General features: G+C 44.1%; 1 protein-coding gene across 1 annotated transcript; it reads left to right on the plus strand.

The window, feature by feature from the left end:
• The first annotated feature begins 9621 nt into the window (after nucleotides 1–9621).
• LOC125094083 (tripartite motif-containing protein 75-like) lies at nucleotides 9622–11034 on the plus strand. Its single transcript, XM_047719822.1, has one exon. The coding sequence runs from the start codon at nucleotides 9622–9624 to the stop codon at nucleotides 11032–11034; it is 1413 nt and encodes a 470-aa protein (XP_047575778.1).
• Nucleotides 11035–11759: the final 725 nt, after the last annotated feature.

An 11759-nucleotide genomic window follows, 5' to 3' on the forward strand; every position in this document is an offset into this window, starting at 1 on the left:
TATTTGACAGAGAGATCACAAGTAGGCAGAGAGGCAGGCAGAGAGAGAGGAGGAAACAGGCTCCCTGCTGAGCAGAAAGCCCGATGTGGGGCTCGATCCCAGGACTCTGAGATCATGACCTGAGCCGAAGGCAGCGGCTTAACCCACTGAGCCACCCAGGCGCCCCTAGAATTTTTTTTAAAGATTTTATTTATTTAATTGACAGAGAGAGACACAGTGAGAGAGGAAACACAAGCGGGGGGAATGGGAGAGGGAGAAGCGGGCTTCCTGCTGAGCCGGGAGCCTGATGCCGGGCTTAATTCCAGGACCCTGAGATCATGACCCGAGCCAAAGGCAGATGCTTAACGACTGAGCCACCCAGGTGCCTTGCATTTAAAAAATTTTTTAAATAATTTATTTATTTATTTGAAAGAGAGAGAGAGCATGAGCAGGTGGGAGGGGAGGAAGGAGAGGGAGAAGCAGGCTCCTGGCTCATCAGGGAGCCTTATGCAGGGCTTGATCCCAGCCCTGAGCTGAAGGTAGATGCTTAATGGACTGAACCACCCAGGTGCCTGAGACTTCTGTTTTAGTAACAAATAACAACTTGGTTTCCATAAAACCTAAAATTATTGGTTTTCCATTCTTGCTTATAGTTTTGAATATCAATTCTATTGGTGTGTAAAGTTGGTAGCAATTTAGAAAATTGCAGTGAAATAGTTTTTGGCTGTATGAGTGCCATAAATAAGCACGCATAATATTTAATACTTTAAAAAGGATAAAACAAAAGCAAAATAAACAAGTGGGACTATGTCAAACTAAAAGAAAGCTTCTGTATGGCAAAGGAAACAACAAAATGAAAGGCAACTATTGAATGGGAGAAAACATTTGCAAGTCATATATCTGTTAAGGGGTTAATATCTAATATAATATATATTATATATATAATATATACTAAAGTCACAAACTCAATCTGATTTAAAAAGTGGGCAGAGGAACTGAATAGACATGTTTCACAGAAGATATCCAAATGGACAACAGGTACATGAAAAAAAGCTCAACATCAGTAATCATCAGGGAAATGCAAATCGAAACCACAGTGAGATGGAGGCACCTGGGCAGCTCAGTTGGTTAGTGTCCAACTCTTGGTTTCCTCTCAGGTTGAGGTCTCAGGGTGGTGAGACTGATCCCCGAGACAGGCTCCTCACCCAGCCCAGAGTCTGCTTAAGACTTTCTCTCCCTCTTCCTCTCCTCTGCACTTTCTCTCAAATAGATAAATAAATCTTTAAACAAACAAACCACAATGAGGTATCACCTCACACCTGTTAGCATGGTTATCAAGAAGACAAGGGATAACAAGTATTGGTAAGGATGTGGAGTAAAGAGAACTATGTGCACTATTGGTGGGAAGGTAAATTGGCTGCAGCCACCATGGAAAACAGTATGGAGGCTCTTCCCCAAATTAAAAATAGATCTACTATGTGATCTAGTCATTAAATTCCTGGGTATTTATCTGAAGGAAATGAAATCACATTCTTTTTTTTTTTTTTTTAAAGATTTTATTTATTTATTTGACAGAGAGAGAGATCACAAGTAGACAGAGAGGCAGGCAGAGAGAGGGGAAGGGAAGCAGGCTCCCTGCTGAGCAGAGAGCCCGATGCGGGACTCGATCCCAGGACCCTGAGATCATGACCTGAGCCGAAGGCAGAGGCTTAAACCACTGAGCCACCCAGGCGCCCTGAAATCACATTCTTGAGGAGACATCTGCACTCCCACTTCCATTGTAGCATGATTTACAATAGCTGACACATGGAAAGAACCTAAGTGTGCATCAACAGGTAAACAGATAAAGAAAATGTGATATGTATGCATATATATATATAAAATACACACACACACACACACACAATGAAATATTCAGCCAACAAAGGGGAAGGAAATCCTGTCATTTGCAACAACATGGTTAGATTTTGAGGGCATTATGCTTAATGAAATATGTCAGACAGAGAGCACCTGGGTGGCTCAGTAGGTTAAGTGTCTGCCTTTGGCTTGGGTCATGATCCTAGGATCCTGAGATCGAGCCCTACATTGGGCTGCCTGCTGAGCAGGGAGCCTGCCATCTCCCTCTCCCTCTTTCTCTGCCCCTCCTGTCCCCACCTATGCTCTCTCTGTTAAATAAATAAATTCTTTAAAAAAAATAAAACGAAATATGTCAGACAAAGACAAATATTGCATGATCTCACTTATTTGTGGAATCTAAACAAAGCAATAGAAAACAAACAAAAAAAAAACCCTCTAGTTACAGACAATAGATTGGCAATTGCTAGAAGTGGGAGGGGTGGGCAAAATGGATAAATGTGATCAAAAGGTACAAACTTCCAGTTATAGGGTAAACAAGTCCTGGGGATAATATATAGTAAGATGACTATAGTTAACTGTATTTTTTTTAAAGATTTTATTTATTTATTTGACAGAGAGAGAGATCACAAGTAGGCAGAGAGGCAGGCAGAGAGAGAGAGAGAGGAGGGGAAGCAGGCTCCATGCTGAGCAGAGAGCCTGATGTGGGGCTCGATCCCAGGACCCTGGGATCATGACCTGAGCCGAAGGCAGAGGCTTAACCCACTGAGCCACCCAGGCACCCCATATAGTTAACTGTATTGTATATTTGAAAGTTACTAAAGCAGCAAATCTGAAAAGTTCTCATCTCACACACATTTGTAACTATGTGTACTGATGGATGTTGACTAAAACTTATTGTGGTAATCACTGCAATATATAAATATATCAAATCATTATGTTGTATACTGAAAATGAGTACAATATTACATACCAATTATATCTCCATAAAAAAATATAAAAAGCACAAGTCTAAGTTGTAAAAAAAAAAAACAAACCCATGAAATAATATATATAAGATCATCCCATCTCATTTATATGCATATACATATATACATATACATATACATACATATAATATAGATATATACATGTAATACATATAATATAGATACATACATATAATATAGAAATATAGTTACATATTTAAATGTATAAAAACAAAAGATAGGGGGCCTGGCTGGATCAGTCAGAGGAATATATGACTCTTGATCTTGAGATTATGAATTCAAGTTCACTTTGGGTTTAGAGTTTACTAAAAAAAATAATAAAAGTAAAAAAAAGTAATGATGCAGAAACATACAGGAAAGATAATAGGAGCTAACATTGGGGAAGATGACACAATATTGTTTTGATCTTATACATTTCTGTATCATTTGATTTTTTACATATGCATACTTCAGTCTATGGTAAATTTAAAAAAAATTTTTTTAAAAGGTATTAGATTAACAAACTGACTTCCCACTCCATATGTATAGGATATCATTTCCACAGTTTTTGGTGCTCAGGAGAATGTTACTGAAACTCATTTAATTTTCTTGGTTGCTTCATTTTCATTTGGTTGGTTGTGTGGGGGACCTTGCCAGCTCATTATATATGGTAATTCAGGGAAGGCTAATCTCTTAACTTTTAGTTTTCCCCTTTATCTTCATCCTAGGCTTGCAGTCTCTCCCACCCAGGCACTCACACCAGAATACTTGATAAACTATTTTAAATATGCATGCATCCTGGTGAAATACAAAGTATTACTTTGTGTCACTATGGCTGCTTGGTGGCTACTGATTTTTACTGCTATGCTTGGTTTATCTATACATATCATTTAGGAATCATCCACGTATATTGTGGGGAGAGGCTTTTTAAAAATTACTGAAATACAGGCCTATTAATGATTTTTTTTTTTTAGAGATTCTAAGTGATCTCTACACCCAAAGTGGGGCTTGAACCCACAACTCTGAGACCAAGAGTTGTGCACTCCACTGACTGAGTCAGCCAGGTGCCCCTAGGCCTATTATTTGTTTTTACAGTACAAAACATAAAATATATTTTGCCGTCTGTGATCTATCAGTATTCATGAATGATGATGTTTCATTTTTTTTTAAAGATTTTATTTATTTATTTGACAGAGAGAGAGATCACAAGTAGGCAGAGAGGCAGGCAGAGAGAGAGAGAGGAGGAAGCAGACTCCCTGCTGAGCAGAGAGCCCGACGTGGGGCTCGATCCCAGGACCCTGAGATCATGACCCGAGCCGAAGGCAGTGGCTTAATCCACTGAGCCACCCAGGCGCCCCACGATGTTTCATTTTAAGTGGCCTATTTAATCATTTTTCCTGGTTTAGCAGCATAATACGGTTAAACCACAAGCAATGAATTCCTGCTGATTTCTAACATACAGAATCCTGTGTTCACATGCAGAAAACGATCTATTTTCCCTACAAAATTATTTTAGAAGCACTTTCTATTCATTTTCCATACTAGCCCTTGGAGCACTGACATGAGAGACACAGTCAAATGTAGAATGCCTATATGGGTGGTGATGGAGTGATTGTTAAGAAAGGACACAGGTCACTGGCACCTGGGTGGCTCAGTTGGTTGAGCATCTGTCTTCCGCTCATGTCAAGGTTCCAGGGTCCTGGGGTCCAGCCCAGCATTAGGCTCCCTGCTCAGTGGGTAGCCTGTTTCTCCTTCTCCCTCTGACTTTCTCCCTGAGTGTGCTCTCTCTCTCTCTCTCAAATAAATAAATAAAATCTTAAAAAACAAACAAAGAAAGGACACAGGTCTCTCGAAACAGGAGGCGGGGTTAGGGTGCAGGCTGTAACCTCAGGCTTATGCTCCTTGGGAAGGAAATGCCCCCCAGGGGGCTCCACTGGAAGTGCTGGTCATTGCCCCTGTGGATGGGGGTTGGGGCAGGATACATGGTAGCTGTGCTCTTGGATTCTGAGTTAGCCTTGCCTGGGTTCTCACCCCTCTCCATCTCTTAACCTCTCTGGTCCTCAATGTTCCCATCTTTAAATTGGGAACCATAACTGCTGTAAAGGTTATGTGAAATTCAGAAACGTGTTTGGTTTGAGCAAGGACACATGTCATTTATTTCAGGTCACAGGCTGGGCCTCCTCCAGCAGCCGCCATTCCCAGAGCAGCTTCTCTCCCTGCCTCTGCCTCACGGCCCACTATGGGGAACCGTAGTCACTGTGTGGAGGAAGCCTCTATGATTCCATTCACTTTAGGTGAGGGCCAGCCACCCACCACCCAGCAAAGACCCACGAGCTTCGGACTTACTCCCCGAGACAGCTGTGAGATATGTGGAGGGGCTGGGCACCCTGTGGGAAGTGCTGGGTGGAGGTGCTGGCCTCAGACCAGGGCATGCACATGCCGCAAGACAAGGACTTGGTTGTTGACTGCAACAACGGAAGCAATTACCGACTTAGGGACTAATGGAGCTGGCTTTCTCACCTTGGCTCCGCTTATGAAAAAGGCAGTTTCGGCCACTAGAGTGTCCAAGGCACAGGCTCAGACTCTGAGGGTTCTCAGGAGCTGCAGACCTGAAACCTGCTCCTGCAGGATGCTCCACAGTCCTCGTGCTGCACAGTGCTGGACGGACATACTGCGAGGACAGGGTGTCACTCAGCATCTGAATTACATTCCTGGGGTGGGGGGAGTGGCGGGCGGGGAATGAAGTGGCCTCATTAACCTTTCAGATTCGGTCTCCTCATCAGCCAAAATGGGATTGGGGAGGACTGCAAAGGCACAAGTGAGATTATGCATGTTAACACAGCCCTCTCCACCCGGTCTGATTCAATCACGGAAGATGCCCTCCCCACCAAACAGCACCTTGAAACTGCCTCACCCGTACCCTGGGCCCTACCGTTCCTCCGCGGAGGAGGAGCGAGCAGACTGATGGGCGGGCCCCTAATAGCTCCACCCACCAAGCCATGTATATATGGGGTGGTCACACACCGTTATGGGCAGTGGTTTCTTATGCGCAGTGGTTTCGGCCACCCCTGAATGTGAGCTTCTTGGGTGCAAGCCTCACAGACCCGTCCAGAGTTGCCTGTCCCAGGTAAGCAGGGAGTTGGGACAATGTAGGGACTGGGAGAGACGGCTGGAGAGTGGTAGGAGCTGTAGTCAGTCCCCTGAGCTCCTGCTCCTGCAGGGCCAGAAATCGCACCCTGCAAGGGAATCTCATCTTGGGTTTGGTTTCTTTTAACTGACTGAGCCACCCAGGCCTCCCTTGGTTTGGTTTCTCCTAAAAGACATGCCATTTCTTATGGTTACCAGTCCTTCAGTGACCCTTGTCCTAAGTCACCTAAAAATAATGATAGTTCTTACGTTGTCTTATCCTAGGAGCAGAAAACAGGTAGACAACTATCTGTGTATGACAAAGCTCCCAGAGGGGCTGATCTGAAGCTGCATGTAGAATCCTCTTCCAGGAGGTCTCAGTGAGGGGCAGATTACCCCTAGGTGGGGAGTGGAGGGAATAACGCTCTGAGGCCAAGATCTCTGGTGCTCAGGTGCTGTGCAAGCTTGATCTTCCTTAATCTAACCACCTGCCTGCTTACAGATGCTCAGAGGGTATAAACGAGTTGCCCAAAGACACTCGGTTTTTAAGGGAGACCCAGAAACCTGGCCAAGTTTAGTCTTTCAACAGTTTTAGCCAAGGATTGAGGAGATACTTGGTGACACAGTCATGGTGGTCATAGCATGGAGGTTATGGCTCTGTAGGGAATGCAGATATCCAGGACTTGTGTGAATTTACAACAGTCATGGACTTAAAAGATGAGTTCATGATACTATCCTTACTGTTCTGTGACACTGTGTTAGGAGAGGTGACCCATCACAGAGTCAGGAAGGTCGGATCAAGAGGAAGTGACAAATGAATGGAGAGCTGGTGGCCGCATAGGAGACAACTAAGGGATCTGCAGGTACAAAGGTGGTGGGGCCAGAGGGAGTTCATCCTGCTGGAAAAGGGAAGGCAGGTGACAGCTGTGGAGAGGTTGGTGGTTGGAGAAGCTGGAGCTGAGGGGAAGGATGTGGCCCTCCAGATGGGAGGGTCCTCCTGTGGGAGAGGGTAATGATTAGATCCGAATGCATGGACAGCAGATGCATGGAGGCCCAAATGGGTGCTGGACTCAGTCAGAGATAGGTTCTGAGGGTCCCGAGTATGGAAAGCCTGGGGTATCATTAGTTACCATTGGTCACCTTCTATGTGCCAGGTCTGTTGCTAGGAACATTTCCTCCTTCTCTGTAAGTACTCTCTGACTTATAAAAGATCTCGTGGTCTCCTTCTGGCTCCACTACCCTCTGTTTGCAGTCTTTCAAATCTCTGCCAATCTCATGAGATACAAAGAATAATCTCTCTTGTTTTTCATTCTCATGTCTCTACATTACTAAAACGATCTGCTTCAATTTCATAATTGGCCATTTGTTTATCTTCTTTGGCCATTTTTATATCCAGATTATTCATATGTTTGTTTGAATTACTTGGTATAAGAGCTGTTTATATGTTTGGGGGAAAAAAAGATTATTACCAGCACCCCAGAAATATTTCCAATGTTTTTCCCAATTACTAGCCTATTTCTCCTTCCCAAATACTTCGATTGTGCTGAGGTCTAACACTATGAAGTCATTTTTCCTACACACAGTCTCTATTATTTTGTGACTGGTTTTTCTTCACACAACATATCTCTGTGACTCATCCAAATTTTGGGGTGAAGAGGAGTTAGTGCCTTCCCATTGCTGATTTATGTTCCATTGTATGAATACACCACAATTCATTCATGCATTCTAATGTCAGACACTGGAATTATTTGAAGTTTGGGCTTGTGAAAAATGTCATGAACCTCCATGTAGGTCTGTTGGTGCATGTATTTTGAAGCTGTTCTGGTTCATACTTCCCGATGGTTATACAGCCTGAGTAGAATAACTGGGTCCCAAGATATGCGTGAGTTCCAAGTTGGTTATAATGCAAAACAGTTTTCTCAAGTGGTTATACCAACTCACATGCTCACCACCTGTGTATGGATGTTTCAGTGACAGCACAGATCACCGAGACTTTATATTTTAATACCTTGAAATTCATTTTGGGAACTCTGACAATCAAGCAGAGATTGCCTTAAACCCATCAGGGTTTAAATCAGTGATTAAATTGATTAAATCAACTTGTTGCTTTAAATTGATGATTAAATCAATGGACTTTTTAAGGGGTGTCCCGTTCATGACTCTCTAGTGTGTAACACTTCACTGATACCAATTTAGAGTGTGGAGTATTTACCAGGACATATCCTCTGTGGGGTGCCCTTTAGTCCACATTTGTTCCCTCAACCCTGAGAGTTGGCCTCAGCCTTTCAGCCTATATTTCAGAATCAGTAACTGCTACTAAGGGAAAACTCCATGCCCTCTTCTGGGGATCTTGTCCCCACCAATCTTCACTAGTTGGTATCTCATCAGTGGTTATGGAGGGTAGTTGTGTATATATGTGTGTGTTTCTTAGTATTTTCTCACATCGAATTCCTTATCTCCAATTTCATTCTTTGCATCTTGTCAAAATCACAGCTTTCTGACTTGGCAGGGTCCTCAGAGTAAATCTAATCTAGTCCAAACCACTTATGTACACAGTTGGATGTATCCTGCAGTTGAGATGCTTAAGTGAAAAGTAAATTTTGACATACTATGAATTCAGTGCTGTGGTTTAAGAAATATCTGTGTTTTATTTATTTATTTATTTATTTATTTTAAAGAACTTATTTATTTCTTTGACAGAGAGAGACACAGCGAGAGAGGGAACACAAGCAGGGGGAATGGGAGAGGGAGAAGCAGGCTTCCCACCGAGCAGGGAGCCTGATGTGGGATTCAATCCCAGGACTCTGGGATCATGACCCAGGCTGAAGGCAGACGCTTAACAACTGAGCCACCCAGGCATCCCAGAAATATCTGTATTTTTTTTTTAATTTTTTATTTTTTCAGCATAACAGTATTCATTATTTTTGCACCACACCCAGTGCTCCATGCAATCCGTGCCCTCTACAATACCCACCACCTGGTGCCCCCAACCTCCCACCCCCCACCCCTTCAAAATTCTCAGATGAAATATCTGTATTTTAAACCAAAAAAAAAAAAAATACCAGGTTCTTTTATTGGATCTTTGACAAGATTGAAATGATTGAAGTTGGGATTTGTATCCTTATTTACTTGATTCTCTTAGAGATGAGGATGTCATTTACTTTCCCCAGATCCCCCAGATAATGAGTAAGGGGAAATCCTACTCAGGATGGATGCTCAATTTGCAAAGCCTTTAACTTTCTGCAATGTCATGCAGCTCCCTGTGGTTGGTGTGGATGTAGGTAGAATCCTGGGGGTGGAGAGAAGAATTGGTGGCTGCCTCAAATGTGACAGTGAGCAGGGCCATAAATACGGTATATTTTTTTTTTACATGAAACAATATTTTCTCCTCTCCAGGGATGAAGAGGCACTTTGAAGTTGTGTCTACATTCTGACCAAGAGAATTGCATAACTTGGCTTCACATCCTCCAAACTGCCAACGGCAGCTGGTTGCCCACTAACCTGTGACTGGCTGCAGCTTCCCTGAGCACCTATCTTTGTATTTGAGGCCATTTGCCTCAAAGGAATGAAACGTTCAAGATAGGAAGAACAGCAAGATCTGAGGGTGTGTCTGAGGCTTCTCAGTGGAAAGAGCCTTCAAAGCCCCAGCTCTTGAAGAAAACCCACCTCAGTCCAGGTCTTCCTTCACAGCCCAATGGCAGTCCCAGCAGCCCTGGCAGGGCTCCAGGCAGAAGCCAACTGTCCTGTCTGTCTGGATTACCTCAGAGACCCCGTCACCACCGAATGTGGGCACAACTTCTGTCGCTGCTGCATCCAGCGGTCCTGGGCTGATCTCAAGGACAGGTTCCCGTGCCCCGTGTGCCGTCATGCATGCCAGGAGAGGCACTTGAGGAGCAACACCCAGCTGGGAAGGATGATTGACATTGCCAAGCTCCTCCATGTCACCAGGACCAAGAAGAGGAGGCTGGAAGAGGAACATTTGTGTGAGAAGCACAACCAGATCCTGACCCTCTTCTGTGAGGAGGACCTCCAGGTGTTGTGTCCCAAGTGCACACAGCCCCCTGACCACCAGGGCCACTTGGTGAGGCCCATGGAGGAGGCCGCCTCTCATCACAGGCAGAGGCTCAGCCATTACAACAGGCAGCTGAAGAGGCAGGTGGCAGATGTTCAGAAACTAGTAGCCACCCAAGATCGAAAGCTCTTAGAACTGAGAGAGAAGGTGCAGTACCAGAGTGAGAAATTAACCTCTGAGTTTGAGCACCTGAACGAATGTGTAGACCGTGAGCAAGAGGCTGTTCTGGCAAGGCTAGCAGAAGAAGAGAGAGACATTCAGCAGAAACTCTGTGCGAACATCACTGCCCTTTCAGACCATGTTTTCACTGTCCGACGCCTCCTAAACCAGGTGGCAGAGAGGAGTGTGATGTCGGAGGCGAAGCTGCTGACAGGTGTCAGGAGGATCCAGGACAGGTGTGCAGGCCTGAAGCCCCCAGCTCTCTATTCTTTCCAGTTAAGGACTGAAGGATGCAGTCTCCCTCCACAGTACTTGGCTCTGCAGAAAGTTATACGGAAGTTTGGACAAGAAGTTACTCTGGATCCTGAGACCGCACACCCGAATCTGCTTGTCTCTGAGGATAAAAAGTCGGTGACATTTGTGAGGAGAAAGCCAGGCGTTCCTCAGAATCCAAAGAGATTTCTGATGGATCTGGTCGTGCTGGGTTCTGAGGGCTTCGATGGTGGCCGACATTACTGGGAGGTGCAGGTCGGTGACAAGCGGGAGTGGGCTGTGGGGCTTTGTAAGGACCCCCTTTCCAGGAAGGGCAGGCGGCCCTCGTCAGGAGGGAACAGATGCTGGACAATTCAGCTGCAGGACGGTGGCTATGTCGCACAAGGGGCCGCTCCTGTCTCTCTTGCACTGAAGGAAAAGCCAAAAGGGGTTGGCATTTATCTGGACTATGAGTTGGGGGAAATTTCCTTTTACAGTTTGAATGACAGGTCTCATATCCATTCTTTCATGGATACATTTTCTGAAGTCCTGAAGCCTTACTTCTGTGTGGGGCATGACTCCAAACCTCTCACTATCTGTGCAGTGAGGGATTATGAACTGTGACTTGGCTTCATTTTCTGTCTGTAACTTACGGACAGTGAGTGGAATATTGTACAGCTATCAGTGAATGTGGTGCCATTTTTAAAATACTTTTGTGACTTAAATACATTTTCTCATTTTGTTTTCTTTTTTTTAAAAATTTTGTTTTAATAGCCAAAGAAATTTGGGGATTAACTGTTTCTGGAATTCTAAGATCGAAGTATATACATTATAATTTTATAGCTCCAATAGATTTTTTGGTACATTTATGTATTTACCTGTACATATATTGTATTAGATTTATTACACATTTTGTACAGTTACAGTGTAGTCTCATATGTAAGTGCCTTTTACACACCAGGCAGGAGAAAAGACATAATTGTAGGGAGATGATTCTCAGTGGGTCTGTCCTGTTTCTGGGTGGTAATAAGGTACTGACTGCTCCACATTATATGTTCAATGATGTTTTATGGGGGACAGCCTTGGAAGATAGAGATGGTGTTTCCATCCAGACTATGTGAGTAATAAATCTCTTCAGATCTTTCTGGTGTGTGTGGTGTCATCAGTCCTTACAGCGAACAAAATTTTAGGTGAGGGTCCACCCTGGCTATGCAACCTGATCTTGACATTGGTGTTCTGAGCAGACTTACGGAAATGTTAACTAACTTCTTCAGAGGTTTTCTCCTCTTTCTTTCTTTTTCTCTTTCTTTCTCCCTTTCTTTTTTCCTTCCTTCCTCCCTCTCTCCCTT

Source organism: Lutra lutra, chromosome 2 (genome assembly GCF_902655055.1).
Source record: "Lutra lutra chromosome 2, mLutLut1.2, whole genome shotgun sequence".
Taxonomy (NCBI): domain Eukaryota; kingdom Metazoa; phylum Chordata; class Mammalia; order Carnivora; family Mustelidae; genus Lutra; species Lutra lutra.